The sequence below is a fragment of the Daucus carota genome, chromosome 4 (assembly GCF_001625215.2).
Source record: "Daucus carota subsp. sativus chromosome 4, DH1 v3.0, whole genome shotgun sequence".
NCBI lineage: Eukaryota > Viridiplantae > Streptophyta > Magnoliopsida > Apiales > Apiaceae > Daucus > Daucus carota.
Genome location: NC_030384.2, coordinates 16,869,579 through 16,891,068, shown reverse-complemented (window position 1 = coordinate 16,891,068; position 21,490 = coordinate 16,869,579). Strand labels below are relative to the sequence as shown.

Sequence of the window (21,490 nt, the reverse complement as noted above, 5' to 3'; positions counted from 1 at the left end):
GGATGAGAACGCCCGTCTTGGTTAATAAAAACGGCTGTCTTTGGATTCTGTTCCACAAACAAATTTGACGTCGAGCTCCGGAAACATATAAAATCTGCCTTCAAATTTTTCTCTTTTTTTTTCTTTTTCTGAATATTCCCACACCATGCCATGTCTAAAAATTTTTTGAAACACTTAACAAAAATCATCAAGGCACTTCGTGGGAAGAAAAAATTGAAATCTATAAAAATCTATAATAATAATAATAATTTTACTACTAAGAACTATAATAATATTATAATTGACCGTACAATATGCTTGGGTTGCCTCCCAAGTAGCGCTTTTCTTTAACGTCTTTGGCTAGACATGATGCCGCGGAACTTAAGCACCAGAGATAATCACATCATTAAGTGTCTCGCTCTCCTTGATATAATTAGAAGGATCCTCCAAATAAGGTTTAAGATGATGTCCATTCACCTTAAACACATTTCCATCATCTTTTTTAATGCTCACAGCTCCGTGTGGAAACACTTCAACAATTTCATATGGGCCAATCCATCTTGATCGTAATTTTCTAGGAAAAAGACGTAACCGAGAATGATACAAAAGAACTTTCTGTCCAACCTCAAAATTCTTCCTTTGGATCATCTTATCATGGAACACCATTGTCTTTTCCTTGTAAATACGAGCGCTCTCATAAGCTTCGTTGTGAAGTTCTTCCAATTCAGACAATTGCAACTTGCGGTGCAAACCGGCCTCATCAAGACTCATATTAAATTTCTTAATAGCCCAGTATGCCTTATGTTCAAGTTCCATTGGCTAATGACAAGGGTTACCATAAACAATGCGATAAGGAGACATACCGATGGGTTTTCTGTACGCCGTCCTATAAGCCCAAAGTGCATCATCTAATTGTTGACTCCGATCCTTCCGTGTAGATCCTACAGTGTTTTCAAGAATTTTCTTGATTTCCCTGTTAGACACATCTTCTTGTCCATTGGTTTGAGGATGATAAGGTGTAGAAACTTTATGTTTGATGTTATACTTGCGAAATAGTGCCTCGATGGTCCTATTGCTGAAATGGGACCCTTCATCGCTGATAACAACTCTTGGCATCCCGAACCTAGAAAAAATGTTTGTCCTTAAGAAATCTGAAACCACTTTCGAATCATTAGTTTGGGTGGCTTTCGCTTCTACCCACTTTGACACATAATCAATAGCTAGAAGTATGTATTCAAAACCATTGGACTTCGGAAACGGACCCATGAAATCAATACCCCAAACATCAAATATTTCAACATCAAACATCGGATTCATGGGCATCTCATTCCTAGCACTAATGTTCCCTACTCGCTGACATCTGTCGCAAGTCCTACAAAATTCTTGAGCATCTTTAAAAACTGTAGGCCAATAAAAACCACACTCTAACACCTTATGTGCAGTTCTTTTTCCTCCAAAATGTCCTCCACATGCATAATTCTGACAAAACTTGAACACGGATTCAAATTCATTATCAGGCACACATCTCCTTATTATTAAATCTGGACAATGCTTCCAGAGATACGGATCATCCCACACATAAAATTTCGAATCATGTTTAATCTTATCTTTTTGTGCACGAGTCAGTGTACTCGGCAGACTTTCATCAAACTGATAGTTCACTATGTCTGCATACCATGGTGTGACCTCATTAAGAGCACTTACCTCAATTTGGAGAAGTTGTTCATCCGGAAATGTCTCTGTCAGGGGCACATCTTCTTCCTCCCTCACCAATCCACTTAGATGATCAGCTACAACATTCTCGGATCCCTTCTTATCCTTTATTTCAATGTCAAACTCTTGTAGTAATAAGATCCAACGGATAAGTCATGGCTTTGCCTCCTTTTTGGCCAACAAGTACAATCACCTTTGTACCGAGCAAGTATGATCGAAATTTTTCCAAAGCAAAGATGACATCCAGCAATTCCTTCTTAGTGGTAGTATAGTTGAGTTGTGCATCATTCAAAGTTCTAGAAGCATAATAAATAGCATGCACCTTCTTGTCCTTACGTTGCCCAAATGCAGTTCCAATAGCATAATCTGAGGCATCACACATTATTTCAAAAGGTAAGCTCCAATCAGGCGCCTGTATGATAGGAGATGACGTAAGCTTCTGTTTTAACTCCTCAAATGCCACCTTGCACTCATCATTGAACTCGAAAAGTACATCCTTTTGAAGAAGATTAGTTAAGGGCCTTGCTATTTTAGAGAAGTCCTGAATAAATCTTCTGTAGAAAGCAGCATGGCCAAGAAAAGACCGAATCTCCTTTACACTTGACGGAGTGGGCAGGTACCGTATCAAGTCAATTTTAAATTTATCGACCTCAATACCTTTTGAAGAAATCACATGTCCAAGAACAATCTCATGGGTTACCATGAAGTGGCATTTTTCCCAATTGAGCGCTAAATTTGTTTCTTCGCATCTCTTTAGAACAAGCCCCAAATTCTTCAAGCAATCATCAAAACTATCCCCAAAGACACTGAAATCCTCCATGAAAACCTCAATAATTTTCCCCACTAAATCAGAGAATATTCTCATCATACATCTTTGGAACGTTCTAGGGGCATTGCACTGACCAAAAGACAGGCGTCTAAAGGCAAAGGTACCAAAAGGACAAGTGAATGTCGTCTTCTCTTGATCGCAATCTGATTATATCCATAGTACCCATCTAAGAAACAATAGTACTCATGACCGGCTAATCTTTCCAACATTTGATCAATGAACGGCAAGGGAAAATGACCTTTCTTTGTAGCATTATTGAGAGGCCTGTAATCAATACAAACATGGTGACCAGTCACTGTACATTGAGGCACCAACTCATTCTCCTCATTTGCTACCACTGTAATACCAGACTTCTTAGGAACAACATGAACAGTAGAAACCCACTTAGAATCAGAAATAGGATAAATGATCCTATTGTCTAGCAGCTTAATGACTTCCTTATTCACAACCTCCATCATAGGAGGATTGAGTCGCCGTTGAGGAACTCACAGGTTTGGCACCTTCTTCCAAGTAAATTCTATGAACAAATCGTGTGGGGATGATTCCCCTAATATTTTGTAAACTCCAACCAGTAGCCTTGATATGATTACAAACCAACTCCACCACTTTTTCTTCTTGCACAGATGTAAGCTTTGATGAGATTATGATCGGTAGTGTCTCGTCTTTTCCAAGAAAAACATACTTGTGATGGGAAGGCAATGGCTTAAGATCCAATTGTGGTGCTGGAACAACTGAAGGCAACTGCTTTTCACTAGAAGTTTTAGGGAGTACAAATTTCCGTTCTCCTGTAATCTCCGCTCCTTGAAAGGCGTTGCATTGCTCTAGAATTTCATCTATAAGAGTGATAGAAATCTCTTCAAGAGCTTGAGAATTTCCTTCCTTATTAACACCGATGCCCTGAGATATCACTGTTTCTAATACATCATCCTTCATCAGCTCGAAGTACTTTTGAGCCATGCTACCAGTTGTACTCATTGTAAAGCATGTCTCAGTATCCACGGGATATCGCATCATCTCAAACATGTTGTCCTTAATGGTTCATTATCAAAGTCCATACTGAGCTCTCCCTTTGCAACATCAATTCTTGTTTGAGCAGTACACATGAATGGTCTACCAAGAATAAGTTGTGCATTATTCACATCTCCCATTTCTAAGATATAAAAATCAGCCGGATATTGAAACCTGCCAACCTGCACAAGAACATCCTCCAAAACACCTTCGGGTAAACGTGAGATCTGTCAGCTAATAAAATTGTAACACCATCTGTTTTAAGTTCAGTTTTAATACACAATTTCTCATACAAGCTAGATGGCATAACATTAATTGACGCACCCAAATCAAGTAAAGCATTCTCAAATTTAGATTTACCAATGGTGCAAGGAATAGTTAAGCTTCCTGGATCCTTACACTTTCTTGGGAACCTTCCTTGAAGAACCGCAGACACATTCTCCTTCATCTCAACAACTTCACTCCCCTTGAGCCTCCTTCGTTTAGTACACAAGTCCTTCATCAATACCTTGGCATATGATCATCTTATCTAGTTTGAAACACATATGTGTATTTCTGATGTTCGATTGTTAAGTAGTCTTACTTTTCATTTTATCGTTGGTTAAATTGATATATTATTATATAATTTGATTGATGTCTATGATTGATGGCTATTTGTTTCTTTACCATCGATGTGTAGTCATGGTTGATGATTTATATTTTTATGATTGATGATTTATATTTTTATGATTGATGTCTATTTGTACTAATATAAGATTTCTGTATAATTATGAATGTTTTATAATTGCAGAAATAATGAAGAAAATGCTCCACAACATATACATCCTTCAACGATGGGTACCTTTCTAATTTTATAAGATTTATATAAAATGTCGTTGGTTATTTTTATTATTTCGTTATAAATTCGGCTCACTCAACTGAAGGTATTAAAATTTTCTCATCTCTGCAAACTAGTTCTATTGTCCTTAATTGAAATTTAGTACTAATTATGTTGTATTAAATATTTGTTTCAATAATTAATTTCTCTGGACATACTCTTTTTTTTATTTAAATTTAGCTACTTCAACCAGGGTGGGGAATTTGACATGTTGGGAATGGACGAGCTTAAACAAGTCCAATTTTACTTGGAGAATGAGCTCACTTAACTGAAGGTATTAAAATTTTCATGACTTTGCCGACCTTTTCCAACCATGTGTAGAATGTGCCTTTATTTGTGTCTATGTGTGTGTGTCTATATATAGATATATATATATATGCATATATATATATAGAGGGTTACTCCAGTGAGAACTTCTTAAAATGAGAACCGTGAGAACTTCCTTAATTTATCATATTTTGGCTAATCTAAACATCAAACTAGTGGGTACCCAATATAAAAAATGTATATAAAACTAGTCTCTTCCTAGCTAGTCAAAAAAAAAATTTCAAAAAAAAAAGTCCACTGCCACGTCATCAGTGAATTTTTTTTTTCCGGCTAGCTAGGTGGAGACCTTAATGATATACATTTTTTGCGAAGGTGCCCCTGGCGGGGCTCTTCAAATAAATGAGATTTTGATAAATTAAAAAAGTTCTCACGGTTCTCATTTTAAGAAAGTTCTCATTTGAGCAAGTGCCTATATATATATGTAGTCTAGGTACTAATAAGATAACTAAGATAGTCTACAGTTAGGTTGCTTCTTGTTTATGTAGTTGGTACTTTCATTTAATTAACCTCTAAACTTTTTCAGGAGAAAAACAACGCTCTCCGAGCAGAAAACGACATGTTTCAAGCTAAAAAACAACAAATACTAAATGAAGCTTGGAGAAAAGTTGCAAAATACAATTACCCGGATTTGATTCATGTGGTGGTGCCTCTGGTAATGGGAGCATGTGATCCCCCAAACTGTGTAGGTACTAGTCATGTCGAAGGACGTGAAAATGGGAGCAGGGATGTGGGAGAAGGCTCAGTGGGTGACAATGTCGAAGGCCACTTCCTCTTCCAATACTATCAAACTTAGTGCCGGATTACATGAAATTAGAAAAAAATGAAGGTAGACTGCAGACTGCTAGGTATATAACATATGGCACGCAACATAGGAGAAGCGAATGTTGTGAAACAAGAGGTATTTCTCTTGTATAATTACATAGGTTAGTGATGAGACGAAAAATATTCAATAAGAATTAGAGTAATAATATTCTACTGATAGTTAAATATATTTGGGAAATGTTTATAATTGAAGAAAATAATGAAGAAAATGCTCCAAAATATCAAGGATACATTTTCCAGATTGCGGGTAAGTTTCTAAACTTACAAGATTTATACGAAACTGATTGATTATATTTATCATCTACTTAAGTCTTTCACAAGTATTTGTTACAAATTTAATGAAACAAATTTGTTACAGAGATTAACCCAAGTGCAACTGTCCCAAGTCAGGAATTTGGGTGCAACATTTCAGCTTCTTGCTCTATGCTCTTGATGGTAAGTATTTTTCTACGGGTGAGTTATACTTGCACACACACTGGAAGTTTATAAAATACTTCCTTCTCCCTATATATTCTTACCTCCATTCCATCTGTACATGGTATATAATTGTTGTTGATGATGCTGCAGGTAGCTTAGACGAAGTCGTACCCTGAGTCTTAATCATCACCTATTACCGTCACAAAAAATAAGGCTCCATGTCCAAATGTGGCCAAAATTAACAGTCCATGATGTCCAAATTCTTATTTCTCGATCAGCACCAAACCTTCCTGTTAGTGAACAACAATTGATTTACACTGGTCATGTCAGTTCCTCCAATACAATCTAGAAATAAGGAGTTTTGGTAGTGCATTAAAAACCTAATTCTAATTTTAATGTAAAAAATTCTATCTCGTTTGTTGATTTAGTGGAGTAATTGCATATTTAATTGTGTTGCTATGATAACTATGAACGAGAGTGAGTTGTGTATTTGATTGTAGTAACTCGAGATTTATCATCATTAGTCACCTGTACATTGATGCCCTACATAAGTTACATAGAACCATGTAATTATGCAAAATCTGGAGTTAAAACATTATCAACAGTTCAACACCATCTAATTATTAACTCACATTTAAAAGTTACCTAGAACCATGCAACTATTTGAAGGATCTGCGATTACGATATATATTATCAACAATTGAACATCATCTAATCAACTTCCTGACTCTCCGAATAAGAATTGCAGGAACATATGGTTTCAGTATGAAGTTCGTCAAAGCTCAATCAAAGAGAACCACTATGGCTGCCTGGGTATTGAATGGGTTGATCAAAAAAGTTCATCTAAAAAAACCTCACCCCCATAATAGTATAAGTATCTCATTAAAGTTGGTACCCGTCGTTCAACTGAACGATCTGCTTTTTAAAAGCACGAATCCAGTTCTCATACTCCTGGTTCATAGGTCCACGGGACTCGGGGGTTTTTTGCCTAGAACGGTGTCGAGGACCTTGGTCGCGGTAATCGTCCCTCCTCCTATGTGGGGGAATATCAAATCCCTATATGATCAGATGAACATCATACTCGTTCGTGGTTCCACGAGTGGTCGTCAAGATAGTTAAGTAATGAGTGCTAGCAACGGTGGTTGTCGCCATGAGGCTAGTTAGAGGAGGAATAGTGCCGAAGATCAAAAGAATTGAGGTTTGACCAGCGGTGGTCAACGTGACTAGTGGTAGCTGGATTTGAGGATCCAGCCCCATGGGTGTAGAGCGCATTTGGTTGCGAGGAGGTTCTAGCGGTGACCTGTGAAACAGGTAGATCCTGGGTTGAGGTGTTGTCTCCGTTCGAAGGAGCATGAATTTCAGAGCGTATTCTCGTGGATCTTGTCATGGTTGTTGTCTTCTTCCCACAGACGGTTCCAAATGTTATGGATCAAAAAATGAAAGGCGAGCTTCGTTCTCTTAAGACTGTTCTCAAGATTCGGGATGCCTACGTATCTTCAGTTGTGTGAAGAATGAAGTCTGAACGTAGTTCTAGTTTGGAGGTGTAGAGCCCTTTATATAGGGATCTCATTGTTAGAGATCGATTGGAAGTGAGATTCCACGTATTAGAAACCTCGTAGAAGTAGGCTTTTGTATTTGAGATAGGATAGAATTGATCTTTGATCGTTATCTTGAATAGTTAATGGTTATCCGGGACTCTGGATAGTCATCCTTGAAGTGTTAGATTCCTCATAGAACCCTGAAGTTCTTGAGCTTTCTTATTAGTTTGCTACTCGGAGTTGGATTGTGAATTCGGGCCATGACGGGCTCATTTCTGGACTTGATTGTGGATGTTAAATGGGCATATTCATGGATATATTAATTAATTATGAGATTAATTAATATTTAAGTATTTATGGCCTTTATTAACTGGGTTTTTTTATTTTTAGGCCTTAATAATCTAATAATAATGAAGAATTGTGTGATTGTGAATAATTTAGAACTTGAGATACATCTTAGCAAATTTTAGTGAGTAAATCATACTTTCACCTTTTGAGATTTAAAGATATAATAAATTATAAAAGAATAATTAATAGAACAATATGAATAATCATATGTCATTAAACAGAAAAACATAATCTAATGTTGACTCGAGGGCACACACACACTAACAAGATGTCATATTTGAGAAAATTATTTGTGCGTCATAATTTTTTATGTGTGATTGTGAATAATTTAGAACTTGAGATACATCTTAGCAAATTTTAGTGAGTAAATCATACTTTCACCTTTTGAGATTTTTAAGTCTAGATTTTATGGTTGTGCTTTGTTCATCATTATGCATGTTGCTCTAGAACTTGATGACAGATAGCTTACTCCAAAGCTTTAATTATATCTTTCTTATAGCCCATATAAGTTACATTAATTTAATAGATCAAAGTTATTCTAAATGAGCGGGCCCTACTAAAACTAAGCATACTAAGCCCAATTCTTCGTTAAGTCTCAATACAAATATATTTGGAGCCCATGACATTTCATGTATAACACTATTCCTTGTAATTCTTCGTTGTTGTGGGCCTCCATATCATTTCTTACTAAATTTATTATAAATACCGTGCCCCTCTTATCCTATCACGTTACATTGACAGCCGCCACTCATAATTTCTCTGTTCCCCATCTTCGTCTCGATAAAATTCTCATCTTTCTCCTATATCAAAGATATAAGTACACCTTCAATAACATACACCATCACCAACAAGAATAATACAATCTGAAATCGGAGAGTTATGTTGTTCGTGATTATTGTATGATTTGCTCATCGATCTTTCCTAATGTACATTCAAAAATGATTGGATCACGACTTTATCTAAATCACCATTGTAAGTTAAAGTCTTCACGAATTTGCACATTGATTTAATTTTGTGAATAGATTAGTACTTATTTTGTATTATTGTATGATCCAAAATTTATGTTATTAAATCTGCATCTGTAATTTGATTTTCAATTAAGTTGTACAATCGGGCACAAGTTGTATTTTCATTTTCAATCTCTATTAAATTTATTAGATTTATATATAATTGGTAAGCAAATTCGATAATTGGGATCAAATCGGTTTCGATCAGATCCATTTGGATTGGATCACTTTTGGTTATAACATATATTGATAGGTTTCATTTAAGATCATATCTAATTCATTTGGGTATAATGTTGGTTTTTCATAAGTTGAACTTGTTTCGATTCGAAGGCTCGACTGTCGTTCAGCTCAAATTCCAATAAAACAAATTGGATTAATATAGGATCATCTTATCTACTTTGAAACACATATGTGTATTTCTGATGTTCGATTGTTAAGTAGTCTTACTTTTCATTTTATCGTTGATTAAATTGATATATTATTATATAATTTGATTGATGTCTATGATTGATGGCTATTTGTTTCTTTACCATGGATGTGTAGTATTGGTTGATGATTTATATTTTTATGATTGATGATTTATATTTTTATGATTGATGTCTATTTGTACTAATATAAGATTTCTGTATAATTATGAATGTTTTATAATTGCAGAAATAATGAAGAAAATGCTCCACAACATATACATCCTTCAACGATGGGTACCTTTCTAATTTTATAAGATTTATATAAAATGTCGTTGGTTATATTTATTATTTCGTTATAAATTCGGCTCACTCAACTGCAGGTATTAAATTTTTTTTATCTCTGCAAACTAGTTTTATTATCCTTAATTGAAATTTAGTACTAATTAGGTAGTATTAAATATTTGTTTCAATAATTAATTTCTCTGGACAAACTCTTTTTTTATTCAAATTTAGCTACTTCAACCAGGGTGTGCAATTTGACATGTTGGGAATGGACGATCTTAAACAAGTTCAATGTTACTTGGAGAATGAGCTCACTAAACTGAAGGTATTAAAATTTTCATGACTTTGCCGACTTTTTCCTACCATGTGGAGAATGTGCCTTTATTTGTATATATATATGTAGTCTAGGTACTCATAAGATAACTAAGATAGTGTACAGTTAGGTTGCTTCTTGTTTATGTAGTTGCTACTTTCATTTAATTAACGTCTCAACCTTTTCAGGAGAAAAACGATGCTCTCCGAGCAGAAAACGACATGTTTCAAGCTAAAAAACAACAATTACTAAATGAAGTTTGGAGAAAAGTTGCAGAATATAACTACCCGGATTTTGTTCATGTGGTGGTGCCTCTGGTAATGGGAGCATGTGATCCCCAAAACTGTGCAGGTACTGGTCATGTCGAAGGACATGAAAATGGCGGCAAGGAGGTGGGAGAAGGCTCAGTGGGTGACAATGTCGAAGGCCACTTCCTCTTCCTATACCATCAATCTTAGTGCCGGATTACAAGAAATTAGAAAAAAATGAAGATAGACTGCAGACTGCTAGGTATATAGCATATGGCAGGCAACATAGGAGAAGAGAAAGCTGTGAAACAAGAAGTATTTCTCTTGTACAATTACATAGGTTAGTGATGAGATGAAAAATATTCAATAAGAATTAGAGTAATAATATTCTACTGATAGTTAAATATATTTGTGAAATGTTTATAATTGCAGAACATAATGAAGAAAATGCTCCAAAATATCAAGGATACATTTTCCAAATTGCGGGTACGTTTCTAAACTTACAAGATTTATATCAAACTCGTTGGTTATATTTATCATTTAATTAAGGCTTTCACAAGTATTTGTTACTAATTTAATGAAACAGATTTGTTACAGAGATTAACCCAAGTGCAACTGTCCTAAGTCAGGAATTTGGGTGCAGCATTTCAGCTTCTTCCTCTCTGCACTTGATGGTAAGTATTTTTCTATGAGTGAGTTATACTTGCTCACACACTAGCAGTCTATAAAAGACTTCCTTCTCCCTTATATCTTCTTACTTCCATTCCATCTGTACGTGGTATATAATTGTTGTTGATGGTGCTGCAGGTAGCTTAGACGAATCCGTACCCTGAGTATTAATCATCACCCATTACCGTCACAAAAAATGAGGCTCCCTGTCCAAATGTGACCAGAATTAACAGTCGATGATGTCCAAATTCTTGTATCTCGATCAGCACCAAACATTCCTGTTGGTGAACAACAATTGATTTACACTGGTCATGTCAGTTCCTCTAAGACAATCAAGAAATAGGGAGTTTTGGTAGTGCATTAAAAACCTTATTCTAATTTTAATGTTAAATTCTATCACTTTTGTTGATTTAGTTGAGTAATTTCATATTTAATTGTGTTGCTATAATAACTATGAATGACAGTGGGTTGTGTATTTCATTGTAGTAACTCGAGATTTATCATTATTAGTGACCAGTAAATCGATGCCCTACATAAGTTACTTAGAACCATGTAATTATGCAAAATCTGGAGTTACAATATTATCAACAGTTCAACACCATCTAAATATTACGATATATATTATCAACAGTTGTGTTAGGCCTTGATTTGAATCAATAGACTTAAGCGGAAGTTGTCTATTGATCAATCGAATATCGAATAAGCTTGAATAATCAACGAACAAGATTCAATTTAACTCAGCTCTTATTGATCACTTATAAGAACTGTTACAATACTCTCTAAAGAAAACAACATTCTCAAGAGCTGCTAGGTTACTCAAAATATTACTTGTGTTTGTGCTTCTTACTCGTCTCCTTGTAAGACCTAATAATCTGTGTTTATATAGTACACAACTTCTACAATTACTAACTTGATTTACTCAACCAGAAGCATATATCTATAAATAAGCTATATCGTATCAATCTTCTTTCTTTCCTTCTCAAACTCAATCTCCGGACACTGATTATACTCGATGATGATCAAGTATCCGCTTACTGATGCGGTTCCATCAGTTGCTGATGCGGCCATCAGTTTCTATCAACTGCATTGTTCCTTGTCGTTTCATTGTGATGATCTCTTGATGCATAAATGAATCTTCTTACGTAACAATCTCCCCCAATATATACTTTGTGGAATAAAGCATAAATTCAACTGATTCATTGATGCCCAAACTTCTTCAAAAAAAATTTCTGAAGAAATCATAACTTCATCATGAGTTTGAATTCTTTATACCTTTGTGTTTCAAGATTGATTACTGTCTTTGTTCTTCAATAGCTTGTTTATAGCCTCTTAATTCTCCAGCTTTTGTTAGTAATTTTCTATTTTCTTCTGTACTTCTCTGAAAAATTTGTGATGTTCTGATCCGAATACATAATAACTACTTGTAGTAATTACCTCTTGAATTCGTCAAACTCTGTTTGGAATTTAGTTGTAGTCTTCAGCTTCATCAGCTTCACTTTCTTTCTTTCACTTAAGAATTTCTTGAAATCACTTGTTGTTTCATAACAAACAATTCTCCTTTGTTTCCAAGATAGATTCTTTTGATCTTTGCCCTTTTGAGATAAATTTTGAACTTCTTCTCCCCCTTTTTGGCAATCATGAACCAGATTGAGTGTTCAATCTATCAATAAGAATAAGAATCTTTACATGCGAAAATTTGTTATAATCCTAGATCTCTCTATTCTTTTCAAGTGATCTCATCACTTCTCACAGTCATACCTAGTATTACTGTAAAGAGTAATATCTATCTCTCATATGCATAAGAAATTCTCACAATCACATAACTATCTCACCTTTTGCTAGTTCAGGAGACTGTTCACTCTTGAATCTTTTCACTAAATGTTTTTCACACAACTCACATAAAAAGGCTCAGTCTCTCAACAAAATCAAAGAAATAAGAGGTGGATAAGAAGGTGTGTGTCCAGTCATATAAATAGGATTTTCTTTGATAACAAAGATCTATTTATAATCGTACTGAGAGTTTAATAATGTATCTTGACATAATAATTCCAAAAGATTTCAATATCATCAGTCTTTGAATCTCATTCATCAACTGTCATTGTCTTGTTCATACATATTCTGGCTGGTGACTCACTTTGAGAATCAGGTTCTTGTGTGCCTCTAGAGTCTTGATAATCAGCTTCGGTTTTACTTTGAAAAACAGGTTCTTGCGTGCTTCTCCAGCTTTAGCTTGATCTGCTACACCAAATTGAGATGCAGGTACTTGTGGGATCTTAGGTATTAGTCGATCTGCTTCACTACTCTGAAGTGAAGGTTCTTGTGGGATTTCCTCAGCAAAAACTATTATATAACATAATATAATTATAATAATAATTAATTATACAAATAAAAAGTGAAAAATACTTCCCTTGGATAATTGGTGTAAAGTACAGTGACCTATGGCTTTATCTTTAAAATTAAATGCAGTGGCACTTAATCATATTGTAACAGTTGGCCGAGTGGTTGTGGGCTTGTTTTTCTGTCTTGAAGTCAAGGGTTTAAACCCTTCTAGTAACAATTTGAACACCTTCAAAACAAAGGCCAAAACAAAGGAGCGAAGAAGAACCAGTTGGACCGGGCTTCCTATCTTGATTGCAAAGAAGATCCAGTTAGACCGCGCTTCCTATCTTGATTTATGGGCCAGTAGTTGGGCCGGGCTTCTGCTGGATGGGCTGGACTGAAACAGGCCCAAGGGATTTGCAAGCGCACTCTGGACAGAGACTCAATACGCCCGATCTACTAAATATAAGCACCGGTATTGTGAATCTGCTAGGAAATGGAAGCGCGCAAGAAAAACTTAAGTGGGCACGTGCGAGAAAAAAAAATTTAGAAGGCTGGACAGTGGATGAGAACGCCCGTCTTGGTTAATAAAAACGGCTGTCTTTGGATTCTGTTCCACAAACAAATTTGACGTCGAGCTCCAGAAACATATAAAATCTGCCTTCAAATTTTTCTCTTTTTTTTTCTTTTTCTGAATATTCCCACACTATGCCATGCCTAAAAAATTTTTGAAACACTTAACAAAAATCATCAAGGCACTTCCTGGGAAGAAAAAATTGAAATCTATAAAAATCTATAATAATAATAATAATTTTACTACTAAAAACTATAATAATATTATAATTGACCGTACAATATGCTTGGGTTGCCTCCCAAGTAGCGCTTTTCTTTAACGTCTTTGGCTAGACATGATGCCGCGGAACTTAAGCACCAGAGATAATCACATCATTAAGAGTCTCGCTCTCCTTGATATAATTAGAAGGATCCTCCAAATAAGGTTTAAGATGATGTCCATTCACCTTAAACACATTTCCATCATCTTTTTTAATGCTCACAGCTCCGTGTGGAAACACTTCAACAATTTTATATGGGCCAATCCATCTTGATCGTAATTTTCTAGGAAAAAGACGTAACCGAGAATGATACGAAAGAACTTTCTGTCCAACCTCAAAATTCTTCCTTTGGATCATCTTATCATGGAACACCATTGTCTTTTCCTTGTAAATACGAGCGCTCTCATAAGCTTCGTTGTGAAGTTCTTCCAATTCAGACAATTGCAACTTGCGGTGCAAACCGGCCTCATCAAGACTCATATTAAATTTCTTAATAGCCCAGTATGCCTTATGTTCAAGTTCCATTGGCAAATGACAAGGGTTACCATAAACAATGCGATAAAGAGACATACCGATGGGTTTTCTGTATGCCGTCCTATAAGCCCAAAGTGCATCATCTAATTGTTGACTCCGTTCCTTCCGTGTAGATCCTACAGTGTTTTCAAGAATTTTCTTGATTTCCCTGTTAGACACATCTTCTTGTCCATTGGTTTGAGGATGATAAGGTGTAGAAACTTTATGTTTGATGTTATACTTGCGAAATAGTGCCTCGATGGTCCTATTGCTGAAATGGGACCCTTCATCGTTGATAACAACTCTTGGCATCCCGAACCTAGAAAAAATGTTTGTCCTTAAGAAATCTGAAACCACTTTCGAATCATTAGTTTGGGTGGCTTTCGCTTCTACCCACTTTGACACATAATCAATAGCTAGAAGTATGTATTCAAAACCATTGGACTTCGGAAACGGACCCAATAAATCAATACCCCAAACATCAAATATTTCAACATCAAACATCGGATTCATGGGCATCTCATTCCTAGCACTAATGTTCCCTACTCGCTGACATCTGTCGCAAGTCCTACAAAATTCTTGAGCATCTTTAAAAACTGTAGGCCAATAAAAACCACACTCTAACACCTTATGTGCAGTTCTTTTTCCTCCAAAATGTCCTCCACATGCATAATTCTGACAAAACTTGAACACAGATTCAAATTCATTATCAGGCACACATCTCCTTATTATTAAATCTGGACAATGCTTCTAGAGATACGGATCATCCCAAACATAAAATTTCGAATCATGTTTAATCTTATCTTTTTGTGCACGAGTCAGTGTACTCGGCAGACTTTCATCAAACTGATATTTCACTATGTCTGCATACCATGGTGTGACCTCATTAAGAGCACTTACCTCAATCTGGAGAAGTTGTTCATCCGAAAATGTCTCTGTCAGGGGCACATCTTCTTCCTCCCTCACCAATCCACTTAGATGATCAGCTACAACATTCTCGGATCCCTTCTTATCCTTTATTTCAATGTCAAACTCTTGTAGTAATAAGATCCAACGGATAAGTTGTGGCATTGCCTCCTTTTTGGCCAACAAGTACAATCACCTTTGTACCAAGCAAGTATGATCGAAATTTTTCCAAAGCAAAGATGACATCCAGCAATTCCTTCTTAGTGGTAGTATAGTTGAGTTGTGCATCATTCAAAGTTCTAGAAGCATAATAAATAGCATGCACCTTCTTGTCCTTACGTTGCCCAAATGCAGTTCCAATAGCATAATCTGAGGCATCACACATTATTTCAAAAGGTAAGCTCCAATCAGGCGCCTGTATGATAGGAGATGACGTAAGCTTCTGTTTTAACTCCTGAAATGCCACCTTGCACTCATCATTGAACTGGAAAAGTACATCCTTTTGAAGAAGATTAGTTAAGGGCCTTGCTATTTTAGAGAAGTCCTGAATAAATCTTCTGTAGCAAGCAGCATGGCCAAGAAAAGACCGAATCTCCTTTACACTTGACGGAGTGGGCAGGTACCGTATCAATTCAATTTTGAATTTATCGACCTCAATACCTTTTGAAGAAATCACATTGCCAAGAACAATCTCATGGGTTACGATGAAGTGGCATTTTTCCCAATTGAGCGCTAAATTTGTTTCTTCGCATCTCTTTAGAACAAGCCCCAAATTCTTCAAGCAATCATCAAAACTATCCCCAAAGACACTGAAATCCTCCATGAAAACCTCAATAATTTTCCCCACTAAATCAGAGAATATTCTCATCATACATCTTTGGAACGTTCTAGGGGCATTGCACTGACCAAAAGACAGGCGTCTAAAGGCAAAGGTACCAAAAGGACAAGTGAATGTCGTCTTCTCTTGATCGCAATCTGATTATATCCAGAGTACCCATCTAAGAAACAATAGTACTCATGACCGGCTAACCTTTCCAACATTTGATCAATGAACGGCAAGGGAAAATGACCTTTCTTTGTAGCATTATTGAGAGGCCTGTAATCAATACAAACATGGTGACCAGTCACTGTACATTGAGGCACCAAATCATTCTCCTCATTTGCTACCACTGTAATACCGGACTTCTTAGGAACAACATGAACAACAGAAACCCACTTAGAATCAGAAATAGGATAAATGATCCTATTGTCTAGCAGCTTAATGACTTCCTTATTCACAACCTCGATCATAGGAGGATTGAGTCGCCGTTGAGGATCTCACAGGTTTGGCACCTTCTTCCAAGTAAATTCTATGAACAAATCGTGTGGGGATGATTCCCCTAATATTTTGTAAACTCCAACCAGTAGCCTTGATATGAATACAAACCAACTCCACCACTTTTTCTTCTTGCACAGATGTAAGCTTTGATGAGATTATGATCGGTAGTGTCTCGTCTTTTCCAAGAAAAACATACTTGTGATGGGAAGGCAATGGCTTAAGATCCAATTGTGGTGCTGGAACAACTAAAGGCAACTGCTTTTCACTAGAAGTTTTTGGGAGTACAAATTTCCGTTCTCCTGTAATCTCCGCTCCTTGAAAGGCGTTGCATTGCTCTAGAATTTCATCTATATGAGTGATAGAAATCTCTTCAAGAGCTTGAGAATTTCCTTCCTTATTAACACCGATGCCCTGAGATATCACTGTTTCTAATACATCATCCGTCATCAGCTCGAAGTACTTTTGAGCCATGCTACCAGTTGTACTCATTGTAAAGCATGTCTCAGTATCCACGGGATATCGCATCATCTCAAACATGTTGTCCTTAATGGTTCATTATCAAAGTCCATACTGAGCTCTCCCTTTGCAACATCAATTCTTGTTTGAGCAGTACACATGAATGGTCTACCAAGAATAAGTTGTGCATTATTCACATCTCCCATTTCTAAGATATAAAAATCAGCCGGATATTGAAACCTGCCAACCTGCACAAGAACATCCTCCAAAACACCTTCGGGTAAACGTGAGATTTGTCAGCTAATAAAATTGTAACACCATCTGTTTTAAGTTCAGTTTTAATACACAATTTCTCATACAAGCTAGATGGCATAACATTAATTGACGCACCCAAATCAAGTAAAGCATTCTCAAATTTAGATTTACCAATGGTGCAAGGAATAGTGAAGCTTCCTGGATCCTTACACTTTCTTGGGAACCTTGCTTGAAGAACCGCAGACACATTCTCCTTCATCTCAACAACTTCACTCCCCTTGAGCCTCCTTCGTTTAGTACACAAGTCCTTCATCAATACCTTGGCATATGCTGGAAGATTCTGAATGCACTCCAGTAAAGACAAATTAATGTGAACCTTGCGAAAAGTCTCTAAAATATTTGTCTCTAATGTACTCATGTTTAAGGATTTGAAGTGAATAGTGTTTGGATGAGATTTTAATTTTTGAAAGAAAAATATTTTAAATCAGAATCAATTTTTGGAATAAAATTAATTCGAATGAAAAATATTTGGACGTTACAGAGTGTGTATAGGATCTGATACGATAAATTAGTATCATCTGCTCTGATGCCAATTGTTAGGTCCTGAAACGATTGTAGAAGGGGGGGTTGAATACAATCGTCACTAAAAATCGCGGCGGAATAATTTGATTTGAGTTTAACTTGTTAATCAGATTTAAATTAATTAATATAACAATTTTTTAAGTCGTTATATAATTAATACGGTTCAGTTTTAATGTCCACTAAAGTTCGTAGAATAAATTCGACATGAAGTATTCTAACTTAGCGATATTAAAAAACCCGAATGATCAAAGCACGGAAAACTGTGGATTTAACGAATAGCGAGTTTAGCACAACTTGAAAGCTTTACAATGCAATGAACAAGAACAAATGAAGAAGTGAAGCCATATTTATAGGCAACCACTTAGAACTAGGTATGACATTGATAGAAATGACATTCGAGCTTAGGTATGACATTACAATGAGAGGTATGACATTACAAGACAAAGCCATGCTGAAAAAGGGAGAAGGAATGAGTTTCTTTGAGAATGTCTGTAACGCCTGTAATATTTGACTTATATATATTACAGTATTTCATTTTGGTGATATATTAAACTTCGTGTATTAATTGCCAAACTATGTGAATTTGACTCGTTTATCGTTACATGACTTACGTATGTCGTTATAATATACTTATATGACTTTTGGCGAATAATTCTCGCTACGCGATTAAATAATATTACTAGTTGCGACGGTTTTGACTTTACATTAATAAATGTGATCGTTGCCGTTACCCGATTAAATAATAGTAAAGATATATGTGATTTAGTGATATTTGTAAATTGCGAGTAGCCGATAAACTTTAACTTGTAAAATAGCGTTTGGTGCATATATTTTTCTCGAGATTTTACGTGTATTATATTCGTGTTTTATATTTATGAGAAATGTGACTATTAGAGCTCTACTTGTAATATTTCCATTAAAATTCATTCCTTGTCCAAAATTTGTGAAAACTATTTTATTAAACTTCTAAAATCCCATATTATTTGTGATATTAATTTCATGATTTATCGATTTGTACTTTATTTACTAAAACTCTTTCTTTTAATACTCTTTTAATCACACTTTTATTAATTATCAAAAGTCTAGTCTACCCTTGCATGCATTTTACACTAACACTAGAGAGAAGGATAATCTGGTCATTCTACACTCCACTACCATTAGTTGGTCAAGTCAAAACACTAGAAAACAAGCTAACACATGCTTCCACACTTCACATGATCATATACAACCACAACACACAAACCCACTTCTCTCATCTCTCTCTTCTCTCTCCCTCACCCTCTCTCTCGGCTGAACCCAAAAACCCTCCCCTCTCTCCACCATTTTCTTCCATTCTCTTTCATTTCAAGCTTTTGGAGGCCAAGACTTTCACTCTCTAAGCTTGCATCTTCACTTGAGGTTAGAAACTTTTGTTGCATGTTGATTTGGAGCCGAAATGGGGCTTTGATCCTTGTGGATTTAGAGTCACCATTTTGGAGGTTCCTAAATGATGATCTTGATGTGTTTTTGGTGAGGTTTACATCTCATTTTAGCCAAAAAGCACTTGATTCATCACCCTCGGCAATGAACTCAAAGGGAGCCGAGGGAATGGTTTGTTTTCTTTGAAGTTTTGATGGTTTTGAGTTTGGTTTCTTGTATATTCGAAGGGTGTGATGCTTTGGTAAGAGTTTGGTGTAATTTCAGCCCTTGCATGTTAGTATTTTGATGTTATATGATGAGATAAGGCTATGTATAAGAAACTCTAGTGATGCATGTTGAGTTATTTGAAAACCGAGTGTTAAGCTTTGGAATTTGAGTTTTGTACATGATTTTGAGTAATGCATGCCATGTTCTAAGTGTTAAAATGATAGTTTATGGTGTGTATGATGATATCTAGTAGTAATCAGTAGCTATTATGTGAATACCATGTTGATATACTCGAAAATTTGCTCATATATGCTCCCTGAAATTCTGCTCTGTTTTACCTCTATACATGTCTCGGTTTTGTGCTCTTAAATGGTTAAATTTGGTAATATCTTGCCTTGTGTAATTAGTCAGTAGGTATATGTATAGTATGGATTAAGATTTGTGGATTGGTTTGTTGGTATTTGGTGTTTGGAAGGGAGTTAAGGTGGAAGGAGTCACACACACACCATGGCAGATTTTTGCACCTTAGAAACCATGAGAATTAGATGTGTCATGCTTAGGCCCTCATAGGCCCAAGTCTCCTGGAGTTGGGACTTGATGTATACAAGTCTCCAGTAGCTTTAGAAGTCACAAAAACCATCATTTACATAGATGCACACACAAATTTCAGAGTACACCCCAGAACAGGGCACTTTAGGATTAATTGTGTCCTTAAGTGGTTAACACCTTGTCATTGATGAGGCCCTCATGGGGCCTTGATTTAGATGAGCTTAGGGAAGTATTAGGAAGCTATTTGAGTCATTGTATTGGTGTAGTGAGTGAGTTTAGTGAGTTTCAAGTTGTTAAGTTCATGGCAGTCCCCACAGCAGAGCAGGGTGCTCTGTGCCAACTTTGTTTAGAGGCCCAAGGAGGCCTGAGTAAGGCCTTAGTGTCATTCCAAGTGCACAACTTAGATTTAAGTCTTAAGTACCCAGTAGAGTCACAATTTCACCAAGGCACATAGTGTAAACACTTGTTTTTGCCAAAACCCCCAAGAGGTGCCAAACTGCCAAGGCAGAATGGTCACTTTGGTACACTAGTTTTTAAGGACCCATATAGGCAAGACCTTTGAGTCACACCACTTCATAATATTAGTTTAAGATTGTGTCAACCTTTATAAATTGGTTTGGAGTCAATACCCTAAGTGGAGATGCCTCATTTCCACTAAAGAATACAAGTGTCACACATGGAGTCACATTCTAGTACCAACTTAGGGTGCATTGCATTCTAGTGTGTCATCAGTGAGGCCTTGACCTCATATTGAGTCCATGAGTTAGTTTTAAGTCATATTAGAGAGTGCAAGTTAGTGTAAGTCAATTCACTTAGTGTAGATGCATTATTTTTACTAAGGCACCCAAGTGTCGCCAAGGTAAGCATACTAGTGAGTCACTTAGGTTGCACTTCACTTGTAAGACTTGGGAGGTGGGGCACAAGTGTGCCTTACTATTAATTGGTTAAGTTTAAGTCAGTAGAGTATAATTAGGAGGTATTGGTCTTAGACCTTATGTGCTACTTGATTAAATGCTTAAGTGACTTAGGTGTAGTTAGAGATTCTTAAGTGATAATAATTAAATGATAAAGTGCCATGCTTTACTTGCTATGTGTATTACTTGATGATCATGCTACTTGTTTCAATTAAGTTTAAGTGTATATTTAATATATATGTATATATATTTATTTATATATATGTATATATATATTTATACGCGAAAGGGTAGTTAGTGACGAGGATACTATTAATTATAGGTGCAAGTAGGAGGCCAGGCAAGGAACCCCTAGAAGCATCTATACAAGAGTGCAGTAAGCTTTATCCAGGCAAGTGAAACTCTTCCTTTATACTTGCTTTATGATTGTATACC

The 21,490-nt window shown here is 36.0% G+C and overlaps 1 protein-coding gene across 1 annotated transcript; it reads right to left on the bottom strand.

Moving 5' to 3' along the window:
- Positions 1-360: 360 nt before the first annotated feature.
- LOC108203355 (uncharacterized) lies at positions 361-795 on the bottom strand. The gene has a single exon (XM_017372253.1). It carries the CDS (start codon positions 793-795, stop codon positions 361-363), a length of 435 nt encoding a protein of 144 aa, XP_017227742.1.
- Positions 796-21,490: the final 20,695 nt, after the last annotated feature.

Bases quoted from the DNA above. Each gene is read 5' to 3' on its own strand.
- LOC108203355 (XM_017372253.1), bottom strand. From the start codon at position 795: ATGGAACTTGAACATAAGGCATACTGGGCTATTAAGAAATTTAATATG.